Source organism: Kwoniella dendrophila, chromosome 6, assembly GCF_036810415.1.
Source record: "Kwoniella dendrophila CBS 6074 chromosome 6, complete sequence".
Taxonomy (NCBI): Eukaryota; Fungi; Basidiomycota; class Tremellomycetes; order Tremellales; family Cryptococcaceae; genus Kwoniella; species Kwoniella dendrophila.
Window position 1 is genome coordinate 1,628,149 of NC_089481.1, and position 16,380 is coordinate 1,644,528.

General features: G+C 36.6%; 7 protein-coding genes across 7 annotated transcripts; 4 read left to right on the plus strand and 3 right to left on the minus strand.

Moving 5' to 3' along the window:
• Positions 1–269: 269 nt before the first annotated feature.
• L201_005151 (uncharacterized protein) lies at positions 270–3,428 on the minus strand (the record flags this gene model as incomplete). Its single annotated transcript, XM_066220884.1, has 9 exons — positions 270–661; positions 734–783; positions 847–1,000; positions 1,144–1,440; positions 1,516–1,642; positions 1,710–1,836; positions 1,898–2,282; positions 2,437–2,545; positions 2,619–3,428. 9 exons carry the CDS (start codon positions 3,426–3,428, stop codon positions 270–272), a joined length of 2,451 nt encoding a protein of 816 aa, XP_066076981.1.
• Positions 3,429–3,995: 567 nt separating this feature from the next.
• Positions 3,996–5,792, plus strand: L201_005152 (uncharacterized protein; the record flags this gene model as incomplete). The annotated part of the gene is made up of 9 exons (XM_066220885.1): positions 3,996–4,093; positions 4,189–4,287; positions 4,345–4,443; positions 4,515–4,646; positions 4,734–4,831; positions 4,886–4,939; positions 4,997–5,424; positions 5,501–5,616; positions 5,681–5,792. 9 exons carry the CDS (start codon positions 3,996–3,998, stop codon positions 5,790–5,792), a joined length of 1,236 nt encoding a protein of 411 aa, XP_066076982.1.
• A 375-nt stretch (positions 5,793–6,167) lies between these two features.
• Positions 6,168–8,572, plus strand: L201_005153 (uncharacterized protein; the record flags this gene model as incomplete). The annotated part of the gene is made up of 8 exons (XM_066220886.1): positions 6,168–6,932; positions 7,094–7,210; positions 7,301–7,405; positions 7,477–7,578; positions 7,670–7,826; positions 7,943–8,139; positions 8,245–8,363; positions 8,458–8,572. 8 exons carry the CDS (start codon positions 6,168–6,170, stop codon positions 8,570–8,572), a joined length of 1,677 nt encoding a protein of 558 aa, XP_066076983.1.
• A 348-nt stretch (positions 8,573–8,920) lies between these two features.
• On the minus strand, positions 8,921–9,911 carry L201_005154 (uncharacterized protein; the record flags this gene model as incomplete). Its single annotated transcript, XM_066220887.1, has 4 exons — positions 8,921–8,969; positions 9,352–9,495; positions 9,746–9,756; positions 9,879–9,911. 4 exons carry the CDS (start codon positions 9,909–9,911, stop codon positions 8,921–8,923), a joined length of 237 nt encoding a protein of 78 aa, XP_066076984.1.
• A 391-nt stretch (positions 9,912–10,302) lies between these two features.
• On the plus strand, positions 10,303–11,523 carry L201_005155 (ribosomal protein L16; the record flags this gene model as incomplete). The annotated part of the gene is made up of 4 exons (XM_066220888.1): positions 10,303–10,497; positions 10,585–10,599; positions 10,709–11,015; positions 11,282–11,523. The coding sequence occupies 4 exons, from the start codon at positions 10,303–10,305 to the stop codon at positions 11,521–11,523; spliced, it is 759 nt and encodes a 252-aa protein (XP_066076985.1).
• A 658-nt stretch (positions 11,524–12,181) lies between these two features.
• Positions 12,182–12,890, minus strand: L201_005156 (uncharacterized protein; the record flags this gene model as incomplete). The annotated part of the gene is made up of 5 exons (XM_066220889.1): positions 12,182–12,247; positions 12,416–12,499; positions 12,621–12,694; positions 12,787–12,802; positions 12,873–12,890. 5 exons carry the CDS (start codon positions 12,888–12,890, stop codon positions 12,182–12,184), a joined length of 258 nt encoding a protein of 85 aa, XP_066076986.1.
• Positions 12,891–13,353: 463 nt separating this feature from the next.
• L201_005157 (uncharacterized protein) lies at positions 13,354–16,374 on the plus strand (the record flags this gene model as incomplete). Its single annotated transcript, XM_066220890.1, has 10 exons — positions 13,354–13,398; positions 13,664–13,884; positions 13,961–14,057; positions 14,114–14,259; positions 14,337–14,495; positions 14,556–14,698; positions 14,753–14,825; positions 14,899–15,021; positions 15,079–15,440; positions 15,500–16,374. 10 exons carry the CDS (start codon positions 13,354–13,356, stop codon positions 16,372–16,374), a joined length of 2,244 nt encoding a protein of 747 aa, XP_066076987.1.
• Between the last annotated feature and the right edge of the window lie 6 nt (positions 16,375–16,380).

Consider the following 16,380-nt stretch of genomic DNA (forward strand, 5'->3'; position numbering starts at 1 on the left):
TTACCATCTGTGCAATAAGCCTTACATGAATACAATAGAAAATAAGTAATTGCATGACGTCCACAACGTTTAGAACAGATTTGAGATTGTCTTGGCATGCTAATAGTCATACAAATATACATCGATTATCCAAACACAAAGCGAAAAGTAGGGAAAACGGACAATACTGAAGATAGCTACAAACATATACGAACATACTGTACTAATAATATCTCTAACCATGATTCACTGACACAGACGGACACCTATAATTCAGATCAACGAAGAGTTTACATATCCCAGTCAGACATTGAATTGAACAATGCACCAGGCATTTGTCTTCTTCTATTAAACATTTCTTCTGCTCCATTTCCTGGTTGTTCAGATTTTTTCTTTTCTACCCAATCTTCTAATCTATTTAAACCACCTTTACCTAAACCTTTCCATTCATGTTTAGCAACATTACCACCTCTTCTATAATGTCCATTCGTTTCCCAACATGTTGACATTAATGTAGGTTCATATCCATGCCATGCAACATCTCTAACTGTATATCCCATTCCATAAGTTTCATATGATTGATTACCTCTTGAAGATGTACTATTTATAATTGGATCAGATATAGATGGATCAGAATATACTCCATTTTGTTTTAGTGGTAATGATTCAGCTCGATTAAGGACTATATGGGAATCAAATATCTTAGCAAAAGGAGTCATGATAAACAGCCAAAGAAGAGAATATATCGATTTACCTTGAACAACTCTTCCATCAAGTGACCAAATATGTATCAATCCATCGGCACTAAACATAGCAATAAAATCTTGTAAGCTATCGAAAGTGCTGGACAAGTCACTTTTCACTTACCTTCCTGAATAGATATAACTCTGTCCTGTCGATTCTCTTGGACTGAAATGACATCTAATAAGTGTTCTAAGTACACTATGACCTCTAAACGTCATGATCGAACAATCCTTTGGATGAGCCAACATCCTAGGTCTAGGGTATTGCATACTTCGGTCTACAGTGAATGAAATATCAGCAGCATTTCAATCTATATATCAATGGTTTGATGCGTATCAAAGGAATGAGATCTTGGAAATGATAACATTCCGAGCAGATTTTGCATTTTTAGAATACAAAAGCACGAAGGCAAAAACTTACAATCGAATCTAGGTTGACCATACTTAGCTACTGCATCAGGTTCATTATCAAATAAGTTTGAAGGAGCCATTTTTCTTAAGTCATATAATCTTGCAGCTTGATCTTTTGAATTTACAATGATATATCTACCATCACCTTTTGGTGAAGTATAGGTTATACCTTCAGTTGCACCAACTAAAATACCCGATGGTGTTGATGAACTTAATGATCTTCTATCCCAGATTTTTACATATCCATCATCTGAACCTGAAACTAAAATATTCGTTGATGATTCATCCGCAAAAGAAACGGCATTAACTAGATCAATCCGGAAAAAAGAAAAGATATCAGTTAATCAAATATGACATTTTGCTCTTAACGAAAAGGACTAACCGTCATCACAATGACCTCTAACAGCCAATGTTCTCCTCTGTGCGTCAATATCATACACTAATATTTTACCTCCACTGGCTCCTGCTACTACTTCTTTGCCATCAGCTGAGAATCTGATACTCCATATCTATTGAACATCATATTGCAAGTCAGCTACTTCTGTAACACAGCATTGAAAAGTACAGATGACTCACACCAAATCGCTCATGACCCCACATCGAAGGATTTCTACTACCTGTAAAATCCAACTCTATATGTTCTTGATCTGATTCCGCTGTATATAGCATATGAACATATGGAGTAATTGAAGAATAAATCATTCTGTACAATAAAAAGTGGTCATTAGCTATGTACGTCAGAATCTGAGGGAAGCATGACTAACTTTTCACCTTTTCTATCAGCATCACAATCAGTTACAGTCCAACTACCTTCAATACCTTGAACTCTTTTGATTCTTTTTAAAGATGTATCTTCAGATACAGGTCCGGATCTACCATTCATTCCTCCCCATATATAAGCTGCATCATCATCATCGTCGTCGTCATCATCTTCAAAATCTTCATCCTCATCTTCAGTTTCATAATCATCTTCATTTTCTTCTTCCTCTGCTATTTCTTCAGTACGACTTCTAGTTGCTACAGGTGATAGAACAGATCTCGATCGAGATCTCGATTGTCTGCGCCTTTTATTTGGGTTAGACTGTATATGATTTTTACGCGATTGATTCATTGAATACAGATGTAATGTAAAATATTGAGTTGCGGTATCTAATGGTTGATCACGATTATATCGATTTCCGGTATCAGTTTGATCGAAGCCAAAAAAATAAGTAGTGAAAGAAACGAGATAAGTTAGATGTTTATAATGAATGCAATCAACAAGATGATTTGAGAATTTATGGGCGATCGTTGAGCTACTCACAGAATAACGAATAATCTTCTCTCGCGAATTGACCTACATAAGGCACAGAAGGATATGAAGCGACTATTGTACCAGGTGTATTGGGGACTATAGCATGAGAGTGAGGCGACTAGTATCGAGATTCAAGGATATAGATCAGTTGCCATTTCGATCATACGATTTAGATCTGATTTCTACCTTACAGTAATTTTAGGTCCCGACCAACCATTCATCCATCTCGTATTTGCTTTTGGTCTTCTTACTGGATTTTTGATAGGTTCTTCTTCTTCTACTTCAGTTTCGGTTAATGATCTTTTAGGTAATTTCGATTGCCATTTACCCACTCTACCAAATTCACCTGAATTCAATAATTGTTTACCTGTTGGATCAGGTTTAGTATGTGGTTTCCACCATGGACCTTTAGGCGTTCTTCTTTTAGGGGCAGATGATTCATTACCGGTAGCACCTGCGCTACCACCAGAACGACCACTAATTTGTTGTTGAATTGCTCTAAGTAAATTCGAGTTTGTTAATCCTGATGTCAATCTAACTCCACCACTACTCATCAATTGTTGTAATATAGATTCAACATCTAAATTCTCATCTTCATCCTCATCCTCTTCCTCCTCGTCTTCTTCTACTACCTCTTGTCGTCTAGATGTAGTATTGCTACTGATATTATTAAAGCCGGTACCATTTGTTCTTATCAAATTATCTAATTCGATAAAAGCTTCTGCACTTCCATCATTCTCATTTTCTATATCATCATCATCGTCTTCATATGTTTCACCAATATCATCTTCGAATATATAATCTGCATCGTCATCATCTTCATCATCGTCTTCTAGATCATCGGGATCAATGAATACTTGATAAGATCCTCCTCTACCATTACCTCTTGTTCTTATCGCATACCCATCATCATCATCTTCAGGTTCGTCAACCCATTGATCATCATCACCTATAGCTGTATCGTAAAATTCTTCCAGATCGGGATGTAAATCGTCACTCATTCTGAGAGCTTTCTTGATGACTAATTAATGGAGTTACCACTTGATAAGATATGAAAAAATTCGAGCTGCAGCCGAAGCGAGTTGTCGCTTGATGTTATTATTGTCTTACACAGACCTTGAGTTCGACTAATGTACAGTGGTTTTACAGCATATATGCATCTCAAGCACTCGTTTCTAGATTGCAAAAGCACGATATCGATGGTATCTCTAACTGTAGATGGCCGGGAACCGCTCAAGGCCGATGCACTCGATGACAACCTCCACCGGGCAATTGCGCTGACCTCCACTCATTGTAAAGTGCCTAAAGTGGGCAACCTGGATATGTACAAGAAATCCGGTTGTATGTAGCTTGCAAGTAACCGGTGTTGTTGAAAACCACGTCCATCCCATTTCGAGATGAATTTGTCTGATGTTCAATTCAGTAAAATAACAGTATTACTCAAGTACTCTTCGTATTTGTCAATAACTGGCAGGATCTGGTAGTTCACATCTCACCTCGATATAATTATCTTTGTCAAAAACAACCCTTCTCCCAATACATACTCTCACATACATTCCTAGAAGACCATGAAACCTTCCTCTCGCATTTTAGCCTCTCACCTCCCTAAAGGGGAATCGTATATCGTAGCTTCCAAACGAACACCTTTTGGGGCTTATGGAGGAAAGTGAGTCATTACACAGCAATCCTACACTGTTCAACAAGCTCTAGTTAGTCACATGGTACAGTAGCTTCGTAAGCTGATCAAATATACTTGTCTAGACTTAAAGAGTTCAAAGCATCTGAATTAGGTGGAATAGCAGGTAAAGCTGCTTTAGCCGAACTTCCTTCAGGTGTGGAAGTGGATCAAGTATTTTTTGGGTAAGCTACCAGTCGTATACTATATGGAAATGGAATAGCTGACAAAAAAAAGTATAGAAATGTCGCTCAATCAGATAACTCAACACCATACCTTGCTAGACATGTAGGACATCTATCAGGTCTTAAAGCTACTACACCTGCTTTGACCTTGAACAGGTAAGCGGCAAAGCTGACTTCTTTTGCTTGCATCAGGTAAACTAGCTTGACTGACCGCCTCATCCAAATAGGCTTTGTGGTTCAGGTTTTCAATCAGCAATCGCAGCTGCTCAACATATTTCTTTAGGAGAAGCCGACGTCTGTTTGACAGGTGGTTCAGAAGCTATGAGTATGAGCCCATATACGATGTCTGGATTATCGAGGTTCGTCTCTCCGTTTGTGGTTCAGCTGTGTTTCAAGCTGGACATATCCTCATGCCAAGATGTGTAGCTAATTTGAACTTGTCATAGATACGGCACAAGATATGGAATAGATTTGAAACTGGAAGATTCCCTTGCAGCTGCTTTAGTTGACCAAAATCCAGGAGGAGTGAAAACCCCTATGGGAGGTAAGTATCCGTCTGGAATAACATTTGAAGACCCCGCTGATGACTCTCGTATAGTAACTGCGGAAAATCTAGCCAAGAGGTATGGCATAAAAAGAGAAGAATGCGACAGTAAGCTAAGCTTTTTGTTTATCGTTGAAAGGAGGCTTTAACTGATTGTATTTGCAGACTACGCTCTACAATCTCAACAACGATACGCAGCAGGGTTAGCAGATGGAGCATTTACAGCTGAACTTATACCAGTCTCTTTGAAACCTATCAAAGGGGTACCTCAGACATTGGAAGCAGATGAACATCCAAGACCACAAGCATCTTTAGGGTCTTTACAAAAATTACCTTCAGTATTCATAAAAGAAACAGGTGTAGTTACGGCTGGAAATGCATCTGGAATATGTGATGGTGCAGCAGCAAACGTTGTAATGTCAGAAGAATCATTAAAGAAATATAATGTAAAACCTTTAGCTAGAATAGCTTCATATAGTTGGAGTGCATGTGAACCTGAAATTATGGGTATAGGTCCTGTAGTAGCTGTAAGAAATGCTTTATCCAAAATAGGTAAAAATGTTTCCGATATGGATATTATCGAGGTTAATGAAGTGAGTCAACTTCTCCGGCCCGTTCATCACTATGTTTGAAAAACAAGCTGATTGATAATATTGATAAAAAACCTAGGCGTTCGCAGCCCAGTGGTTAGCTGTACAGAAGGAACTCGAATTACCAAATGATAAAACTAATATGTTTGGTGGTGCTATCGCTGTTGGACATCCCTTAGGTGCAAGTGGTGCAAGGTGAGTCGCTTCACGGTTGACATAAATAGTCATACAGCAGATTCACTGAGTTCTGTCGAAATAGAATCCTTGCCAATCTCACTCACAATCTTCACCGACTCGACAAGCAATGGGCTTTAGGTGCAGCCTGTATTGGTGGTGGACAAGGTATTGCCGTGATTTTGGAAAGATGTTAGAACTAGTCGTTGTCATTTTGTAGACTTTGTTCGTCTGTTGACTAGCTCAAAATCTCCCTAATTCATCGACTAGACCTTTTGTGAATTTCCAAAACGGATCTAATAGTTCATGTATCCCATATTTCATGACCACTCGAGATCCTCTCAATACCCACAGAATTGTAAGTTGAGATTTGGATTACGTAATATCACATGCGATCATTCGCTTAACGCTCGGAATATTCAAGATGAAGTCTCTTGACATTTGATCTTTTTGCATTCAATCGTCATTGTCCAATTTATTCGTTGCATTAGATATTTCAGACAGACTCAGCTTTGCTTGCTTATCTACATTTCGAAATCTCAACTGGAGAAGAGAATACAACAGGACCAAACATGTTACGTCAAGCTTCATCCCGTTTCCTTACGCCAGCAATCAGGTCATCATACAGACCATTATCAACTTCAACACCAACATTAATTAAAATCAAATCTGGATCAAAACCAAAATCATCTACTCCTACTCCTTCTTCTTCTTCTGGATCTGAATCTGGACAACCTTCACCTGCAGAAAGACCACCAACTGTACCTGAAGATATCAAACCTTCAAAACCTTTTGAACCAGTTACATCTTCACCAAATAATACTGCAACCTCAACACCTTCATCTTCTACTATATCAGGGACCGAAACTGCTTCTACTTCTAGTTCTAGTTCTACTGCTCAAACTACATCAGGAGATATACCTGAAGTACCATTAACACCACCTGAACCATCTACTACTACTTCTACTGCTACTACTCCTGCTGTCGAAGCAGAGACTGAAGTTCCAACAGATTATAGTAAAATTAAATTACCTTCATTAGATATTGATCCAGAACAACAATTTAATGCTATTGAACAACCGAAAGAATCTGAAGAATCTGAAGAAAATAAAGATAAACAAAAGAGAACTACTGGAGCAGGTAAAAAAGAATATGTTAGTTCAATGGAAAAAAGAAGAAAAATGTGGATTAGATATGGTTATGGTGCTTTATTAATTGGTGGTACAGCTGCTATTTTTACACAAGGAGGTCAAAATGAAGAACCTACAATAAACGATAAAGGTGAAAAAGAAGGTCCATTTGATAGATTTAAAAATAATGTTTCGGAATTACTTGATGTAAGTTCTTCTTTTTCCCTCTTTTCATCCATCAATCAATCTAACTGGTTTTACCAACACCAACATCAATTGATTAGACTGCGTATTTGATTGATGCGTTATTGATCAACTCCAGCTGATATATCATCGAACATGATTTGTTTTTATACTTGTATATACAGTACTTCAACAAACCTGCATTCAAAACTTTACTTCCTGATCCATTACCACCTCCACATCAAAGACCATATACATTAGTAATCGACTTAGAAGGTTTATTAGTACATTCTTCATGGGATGTAAGTTGAAGCTCAATTCTTGTATCTCTTTTTCCATCATTCTTAATCGATTGACTGATTTCAAATGCTCACCATATTTCATTTCTCTAGAGAGTATCAGGTTGGAAAACAGTTAAAAGACCAGGTGTAGATTACTTCCTGGGCTATTTATCACAATTTTATGAGATTGTTTTATTCACTTCTCAACCATTATACGTGAGTCAAATTAAACCAGATATTCAAATCCATAAATTACGATTTTCATGCTGATGTGTGAACCAAAATAGACTGCCGCACCAGTAGCTGAAAAACTTGATCCATATCAAGCTTTCTTACCTTATAGATTATTCAGAGAAGCTACAAGATACGTTAATGGGAAAGTTGTAAAGGTTAGTCTACAGCTAGTTTATCATTGTCACCGCTTCAATAAATCATAGATGAGTGTAGCTAATCACCTGAGCTCCCGTCAACGATATGTAGGATCTCTCATACCTCAATAGAGATCTTTCAAAAGTAATTATGTTGGATACAAATTCTGAACATTCAGAATTACAACCTGAAAATTCAATCATTATTAACCCTTGGGGTGGTGAACCTAGAGATAAGGGATTAGTTGAAATGATTCCTTTCTTAGAATGTAAGTCGAGGTTTTCAGCAATGTTTCAATCAGAATCTTAGAAAGGTCCTCTCATATCAATCTACATGTCCGTTTTTATAAGTATTTCATTTGGCTAATTTGATTCATTCCCTTAGCAATTGGTATTTTCAATCCAGCGGATGTTAGACCAATCTTAAAAGCATATGAAGGTAAAAATATACCAGTTGAATATGCTAAAAAAGAAGCAGAAGCAAAAGAAAAAGCTATTCAAGAATGGGAAAGATTACATCCTTCTTCTATAGCTGGTACAGGTAGTAGTTGGTTGAGTAGTGCTTTTGGTAGTGTAGCTGCTGTAAGTTGTTTTTTTTCCCATCTCTCGGAAATTCCAAAAATCAATCAATTCGATGGACATCTTAATACTGATTATTGACCATTACTTTCATTATCACTTGATTAGCCCGGTCAATCAAGACCAAATCAACCAATGACTTATTTAGAACAAAAGCGTGCACAAGCTCAAAAGATTTATCAAGAAGAACAGAAATATTGGGCTGAACATGCTGATGAGTTCAAAAAGTAAGTCTATCTGTTTTGTTGGTCATCTAATCAACCCTGTATCTGGACTTCGAATCTATATCGCTTAGTAGCTAATCATTAAACCACAAATCAGATTAATCGAAGAAGATAAACAAAGACAAATAGCTGAAATGAAAGGTTCCTTATTGGGAATGTTAAGTGGTCCACCTAAACCTCCTACTGAAACACCTTCCGAATTCGCAAAATAATAATGCTGTTAATCGAAATGGTTGGGTAAGAAACAAGATCAAGATCAAGATCAAAGAGGTCAGATGAAGGATGATGAATATGTTGCGTTGGATGAACACAGGTCGGGTTGGGAATATGGAAAGAATAAGGAAGGATAGAAGCAGAAATTTTAACAAAGAGTTTGTAAACACGGTGACCGGATGAGCCTCAGTAAATTGTCTGGTTTTAATTTCCACCCATGATATATAATATGCGAACCAAGATAGTTATTTTATATCTATCGTCATTCCGTAGTTAATGCAAATGCATGTTTTTTTCACCTCTCGCTAGATCTCTGCGCTTCTACTTCTCCTTCCATTGCCTTTGATTTAGTGCTTTTTGTCTGAACCTTCAGCATCTGAAACGAATTGTCGGATGCTATTGGAATATAAGAATCGATAATTAGCATGACGTTATAAGATAGTTTTTTGCTTTTTCTCCTTGGATTCATGACAATCCGTTTCTATAACCGTCATTTTTGTATTTCGTTCAACGATATTGTAACCTCTAGTCCTCCGATCAAACAAACTGGACATCTGAATTTCAATGTCCTCTTTAATCTAATCGACCTTCTGCCTATTTTTACCTTAAGAAAGAAATAATCGCTCTTCCCCGTTTCTACCCCTTTATCAAGTACTTTCTTTCCGGCTGGTGTTTGTTTATTTGCTCTGACGATCTGCCCTTTCTCATATTCCGTCCTCAAAAGGTTCCAATTCTAACGTTTCTCTGATGAAATAAAACCAAAGACAGATATACTCACAAATCCTCTTCTTCAGGAGTTTCACCAGAGATTGTTTTATCTTCTTTAACAGGTACTGGGGCTGATGATGAAGATGATTTTGATTTATCACCACCCATTGATGATACAGCAATACCAACGGTAGCAGCTATAGTACCGAGAACGCTATTGGTGTAAATAGTTCATCATGTTGATCGTGATGCGTGTTGACAGTAAAGACAAGAGGGAGTTGGGGAATATCAATTGATATTGTGTTATTACGGGGAAGTTAACGAGTAATTGGTAGTATAAGGTGTCATGGAAGATTTAGGTGTAAATTGATTTAATTGATATATTGTAAATGATTTGATCAGTATAATCCCCCTTTCCACATCAGAATAACTTGTATATCATGGCCCTTCCTAATAATACTTACAGGTATTCGTTCTATAGAATCAGAAATATCATGATATTAGCTATTAATCATTTTCATTCCGGCCGAAACCTCAAATTACGGAGATATCGTAGGATGACCTTTTGCAACTTGAAAGAAAGTTCATTCAACTCACTTTAATGGCTCGACCAGCAATTGTGTAAGACATCTTGATTGTTGTGATTTAGGGTGGATTGAGGATGTAAGAAGGTGTATGTGGATAGGTGTTTAAAGACGACTCAAACAATTATGGTCAAAGATTGGGTATGGTGCAAGTAACCTTAGGGAATTAAAGGTGAAGAAAGGATACTCTGTATATACGTTTAACCGTTAAGATTAATACCACTAATTCAAAACGCCGACTTTCACCGAAACGTGGTATCTATAGCTACTTCATTCGAGATTTCTGATTTATGATTTCTTTGTATATAGGTAAGAAGTTAAAGATATTCTTAAATACGTACATATCTTGGAGCACAACATCGTGTACATAACATCATTACAGCCATACATACAGGAATCTGGACAGCGATAGTAGCAAAAAGAAGGATATACCAAAAATGATAGGATCAATATCATCTTTACTTAGACCATCTTCAATAGCATCTTCATCAAGATTTACTCTAAATTTACCTATAATAAACCTTTCCAATCAATCGAAACCGAAACCAAATTTCATACAACAAGTTAGATTTAGAGGTCAATTAGCACCAAAACGTACGAAATATAAGAAAGCTGCCAAAGGTGCACCTGGAGTGAGTTGAGAGAGATGATTTATACGATATATGTGGGGCAAAGAAGGTGTAATTCGAACTAATTTTGTATTTATCATTATTTCTTAGACTCAGATACCTATTGTAAGTCTCTCCATTGGATATATAAGAACTCATCGAGTTGGTGGAACAACTCGTAAAAGTAAAGTGAAAGACTGATAATTGATTTTGGTTATCTTTTTAAATTGGATAGGGAGGATCATTGAAAGGAACAACATTACATCATGGAACATATGGTTTAAGAGCATGTTCATCTGTCCGAATTTCTGCATCACAATTATCAAGTTGTCAACAAGCAGTAAAAAGAAAAATTAAACCTGTTAAAGGTGCAGAAATGTATTTAAGAGTTTTCCCAGATATTCCTGTATGTGTTAAAGGTAATGAACAAAGAATGGGTAAAGGTAAAGGTTCTTTTGAATATTGGTCATGTAGAGTTAAACCTGGTAAAGTTATAATGGAAGTTGGAGGTGGTAATATAAGAGAAGAAATTGCGAAATCAGGTAAGTAAAGTTTTTATTGGCTCTTAAGTCAAGTACTTTCAATATAAAGGAGGAGTAAGGGAGTAATATTATGGCTGGAAAAGTTGAGTTTAGAGATTACTTGGAAGGGGTTATAAAAACCAAAGGCAAGAGCAGTACCTTCATTGCTGAACAATCAAGGTTGACATCTACGGACCATTCAAGATCTTTGGAGAGAACGATATTATCGATAATTCATGTGAAGAACTAATAGATACTAATTAACTATTTATTTTTCACCGCTTTAGCATTAAAATTAGCTCAAGCTAGATTACCTTTACAAACAGAATTTATCACTTTACAATCATCACCTAGATTAGGTAAAATTTCAAATGATAAATTATCTTCACCTTCATATGCTCAACCAATACCACAAACTCTAGTTGAATTAGATGCTAAAAATGAAGGTAGAGCAAAAGATATAATATTGAATAGAGAAGAACAGCAAATCAATGAATTGAATAAAGGTTTGGAAAATGCTCAATTGTAATTCAACACTATGTCCGTCAAGGTCCCGACGATAGACATCTGGGTTGAGTGTAATATGTAGTATGTAGAGATTGACGATGGAGAGATCGTGCGACATGATATGCATTATCCTTCTTAACATGTTCAATTACTGTAAAGACAGTGCTTATCCAATAGCGGACGATACTAGTGATTGTTCCGAATCGACTTCCAGTGTATAGATCCATATAATCAAGACTGGACAACCAGTCAGCAAGTAAGCAAAGCCGAAGCGAGTCCAATCAGTACAACTAACGGAATTTCTCATTATAACACAATCTTACATCATTGAACAAGAGAATGAAACGAGTTTTAAGATGACGAATGGTTTGTGAAGCGATTAGTATCAAATTTCTCTTTCTTTTCCTCGAAATCGTTGTAGCGTCTTGTTGTAAATTTTCCAAGGCTCTGAATTGATATGTATCCTGCTTGCATTGCATAAATGCTTTAACAGAGTTATTCACATCGTCAATAGCCTTGTAAAGCCTAACGATGTTGGTCTCTCAGAAACGATTAATTCTGTTAGATTTGATTTCTCTTCGGTTGTACGTCGTAAAGTTTGAATCATCGAGAATGCTGCATTTACTGAGCAAATAACCAAACCACATCACATCTGTCACACAGAATCTAGAAATCTACACCTAATGTATTCTCTCTGTATCCCAAACTGAATTTGTTGCGAATTCTTTCGGTGCGATTGGATCAGTCTAAGCAGACAATAAATTACACTACTTGTCAGCCCGAGTACGCTTTTATCGAATACAGAAGAATGCTTGAGGTGGTATAGAATCGGATGTGAAGGAGATATAACCTTCATATAGCGCTGATCTGATACATGTGCACGACCGCTAATATGACAATAGAATTCAACTCACACTTTGTCCCCTCAATGAACCCGTTAATCGTTTATCCCTTTGCATCATCATTGTTTCCCATGAATCACAGTTATATCGTGGTGGCTATTGATCAAAGATGAAAGCAAACCATTTAGCTCTTATCTCATTCATATGGCTTATAGCTAAACTTTCTCCCATGATATTATCTTCTAATGATGTTGATGGTATGATCACTGTAACTTACTTTACCATCATTTGTTAATCGTTTAGCAGTGTTGAATAAAGTACCTGTAGCACCAAACATAACAGTCAAAAGACCTATATCGACATAACAGAATTAGTCAATTCCCTTCTTCCCTTTATGATTATATGATTCAGAAGATAGATCTTTGAGGCAGATGTAAACATACCGAAAGGAATTAAAGCCTATTGTAAATATTCATTATTAGTACAAGAATAATCACAAATCACCCTCAAACTGAAATATTCAACTTACTTCCCAAGGAACAGGCATTTTTGTCTACTTTTTACGAGGTAATGAATGGGTTTGAAAGCGTTCTGTTCAGTCGAGTGATTGGTATGTGTTGTGATACTGATATTGGGTATGCTTTTGATACTATATTATTGTTGAGATACCTCAATAATCATTGGTGAATTCGTTAATCTAAGTTGGTTTCCTCTTGCTTAACCTAAAATGGGGGTTCGAGATAAAACATTAATTGTAAAAGCCGCTCGAACGAAAAATCAGTCAGCTCGTGGGTTCCACGCGGTGAAAGAGGTAATGTTCCTGAGTTTGGTTGAACACCTTGAGCAAGAAAGTCGGAATTCTTTGTTCTTGTAATTCGAGTCGAGGTAGATGAATAGCAACTTATCAAGAAATCCTTCGCTATTGATATCAACATTCGCCCTCAGCTGCACGACATATTGCTTGGATACCTCACCCAAGAAACAAATCAAGCCGTCAGGGAATAAACAAAATGCCACCGAAAAAACATCAATCAACGAAACCGGAGCCTAAAACAGTGAGTATTGCTTTTATGCCTTCTCGCTATACTTTGATTTTACCTGTCTCGTGGATCGCATAATGCGTTATTACCTCTGAAGATGACTCCCATGAATGATGTTACATTAACTCAGCTCACTCCGAAATGCTTAAAAAAAAGCTATTCTTGAGGCTAATTTATATATTATATATCTGATTTTTAATTTATCAATTATCTTTTTATTTTCTCCTTGAACCAAAATAAAGCAAAATGAAATAGCTGACTATACCACTATAACAATTAGAAAGGCGATAATGTTGACGAAGCACCATTACAAGCTGTAGTCTTAGCAGATTCATATAATAGAAGATTTGAGGTTCTATGTCAAGATCAACCTAGAGTTTTGTTACCTTTATGTTCAACACCTTTATTAGCTTGGACACTTGAAAGTTTAAGTTTAAGTAAAGTTAAGCAAGTTTTCGTATTCTGTGGTGTACATTCAGATAAAATTAGATCATTTATCGAGTAAGTAAGCCCTGTCTTGTTCATTTCGCTTCTTTCCTCCTCTTGTGTATACGACTGACAGAAGTCACATAAATAGATCATCACCATATAGGAATACCTTAGATATACAATGTTTATCAAGTCAAACTGCTATGTCAGCAGGAGATGCTTTGAGGGAATTAGATGATATGAACGTAAGCTGAGTTTTTGCTCTTGGAATAAAGTTAAAGCTAACATGCGCTTCAATCAGGTTCTCAACGCGGAAAATCCTTTTATCCTTGTTCATTCACCTATAATATCGAATTATGATCTCTCGAAAATGGTAGAAGCTCACAAAAAGAGGAGAGAAGAGGACAAGAACTTTATAATGACTATGGGTGTTGGTCAAGGTGGAAGGTAAGCATCATCAAAACTGATACTACCTTACCTCAATCAATATGGCTAACCATTTTGACGAAAATGCAATTGTTTAGGCAACATCCAGAATCACCAATAATGTTGGTACATCCACCATCATCTAGATTATTACATTACGTACAAAACCCAATATCACCTACACAACCTAGAGTAGCTTTTCCATCACAATTATTTTTAGATCCTTTCCCAACAAATATAGATACATATGAAATTTGGTCAGGTAAACCTTCTTCATCTTCCTCTTCAGCCTCGTCTTCATCTACTGGCGGATATAGGGATTTAGGTATAGATATATGTGAAGCGGATGTACCTGCATTATGTACAGAAAATTTCGATTATCATGATATGAGAAGACATTTCGTGAATGGTGTTTTGACTTCAGAATTATTAGGTAAAAAAATCGCTGTACATTTAGTTGGTAAAGATGATCAAAAATTGTTAGAAAGTGATTTAGAAAATCAAACCCTCAAAGGCGATCAAAGATCAGGTAACGGTGGTACATATGTTGAAAGAATCAGAGATACTAGAACTTTTGGTGAAATAACGTATGTTTTCTGTTCCTCTACCATAGTTAATACTCCTGAAACTGATTTATTCATAATGATGAACCTGTATTAGTCGTGATGTTCTTCGAAGATGGGCTTTCCCGCTTGCTCCAGATAACAACGAACCGGGAGGCGTCCAATACGAATTAAGAGCTGGAAATGTATACATAGCCAAGGATAATGTAGTACTGTCGAGGTCAGTCGAATTAAGGGTTTATTTCTAAAGAGCAGCATAACTGATAAATCCACACAGGACAACCACTTTGTCTGGACCTCTATTGATAGGACCACGCTCAGCTCTCGCTCATAATACCCATATACACCAATCAACCTTAGGCGGAGATTGTACAGTCGGTCCCGGTACAACCATAACTCAGTCATACGTTTTTGACGATGTTAGAATTGGTGCAAATTGTATTTTAAGAGAATGTATAATAGGTGAAGGAGTAATCATAGGTGATGATGTCAAAGTAGGGAAAGGTGCTTTGTTAGGTAATGGAGTGAGATTAGGTAAAGGAACCATAATACCAGAATTCGCTAGAATAGGTAGAGATAGGTATAAAGGTGATGATTACGATTCTGATGAAGAGGAAGAGGAAGACGAGGAGGAAAAACGTGAGCTGCATAATTACTCGTGATGCATCGCGTGGAATTAAGCTGACTTTGATTGCTAGAACAACGACTAGAGGTCCTTGGACCAGATTCTACCGGTTACTTATGGCCTAACGAAGAAGAGGAACCAGATTCCGATTCTGACGATGAAGGAGAAGATCCATATGAACATCCAAGAAACAAACGATTATTACAACTTGGACGACGATTATCAAACTTATCAACATCTACTGTATCTTTATCTACATTGTCCAAAGCATCATCCTCAGAAGCATCATCACCATTATCTGTAGCATCATCAGCATCTACATTACCTGATTTGGCACCATTGAATTTAGATCAAGGACCTAGAGAAGAATTCTATACGGAAGCTAAAGAAAGTTTAGAAAGAGCATATGAAGAAGATCATAAAGTTGAAAATGCTGCATTGGAAATGAGAACTTTAGTCATGGGTGAAAATGCCGGACAAGATGCAGCAAGAGAAGTTATATTAGAATTTTTCTTATCAAAAATCAATGTTAAATCTGACTCTACAGCAGGAGATATTTTAAAACAAACAACGGAGATTTTCGAGAAATGGGGTCAATTAGTTAGATCATTTTCAACATCAGATTATACATTAATCGCTATAGATATACAAAAATTTGTTATTCAAAATAGAACTCAAGGAGAATCATTGAAACAATGGTTTGGTATATTATTAAGAGGTTTATATGATTCAGATACTTTATCAGAAGATGAATTAATTGATTGGAGAGATTCTTCAATATCAAAAGGTGAAGGTACAAATGATCAAGAAGAAAAGAAAATGTGGTTAGAAGTTTATAAAAAAGGTAAACCTCTTGTAGATGTTTTGGAACAAATGGAAAGTGATGATGATGATGATGATGATGATGAGGATGAGGATGAGGATGATGAGGAAGAAGATAGCGATTAAGCTTGA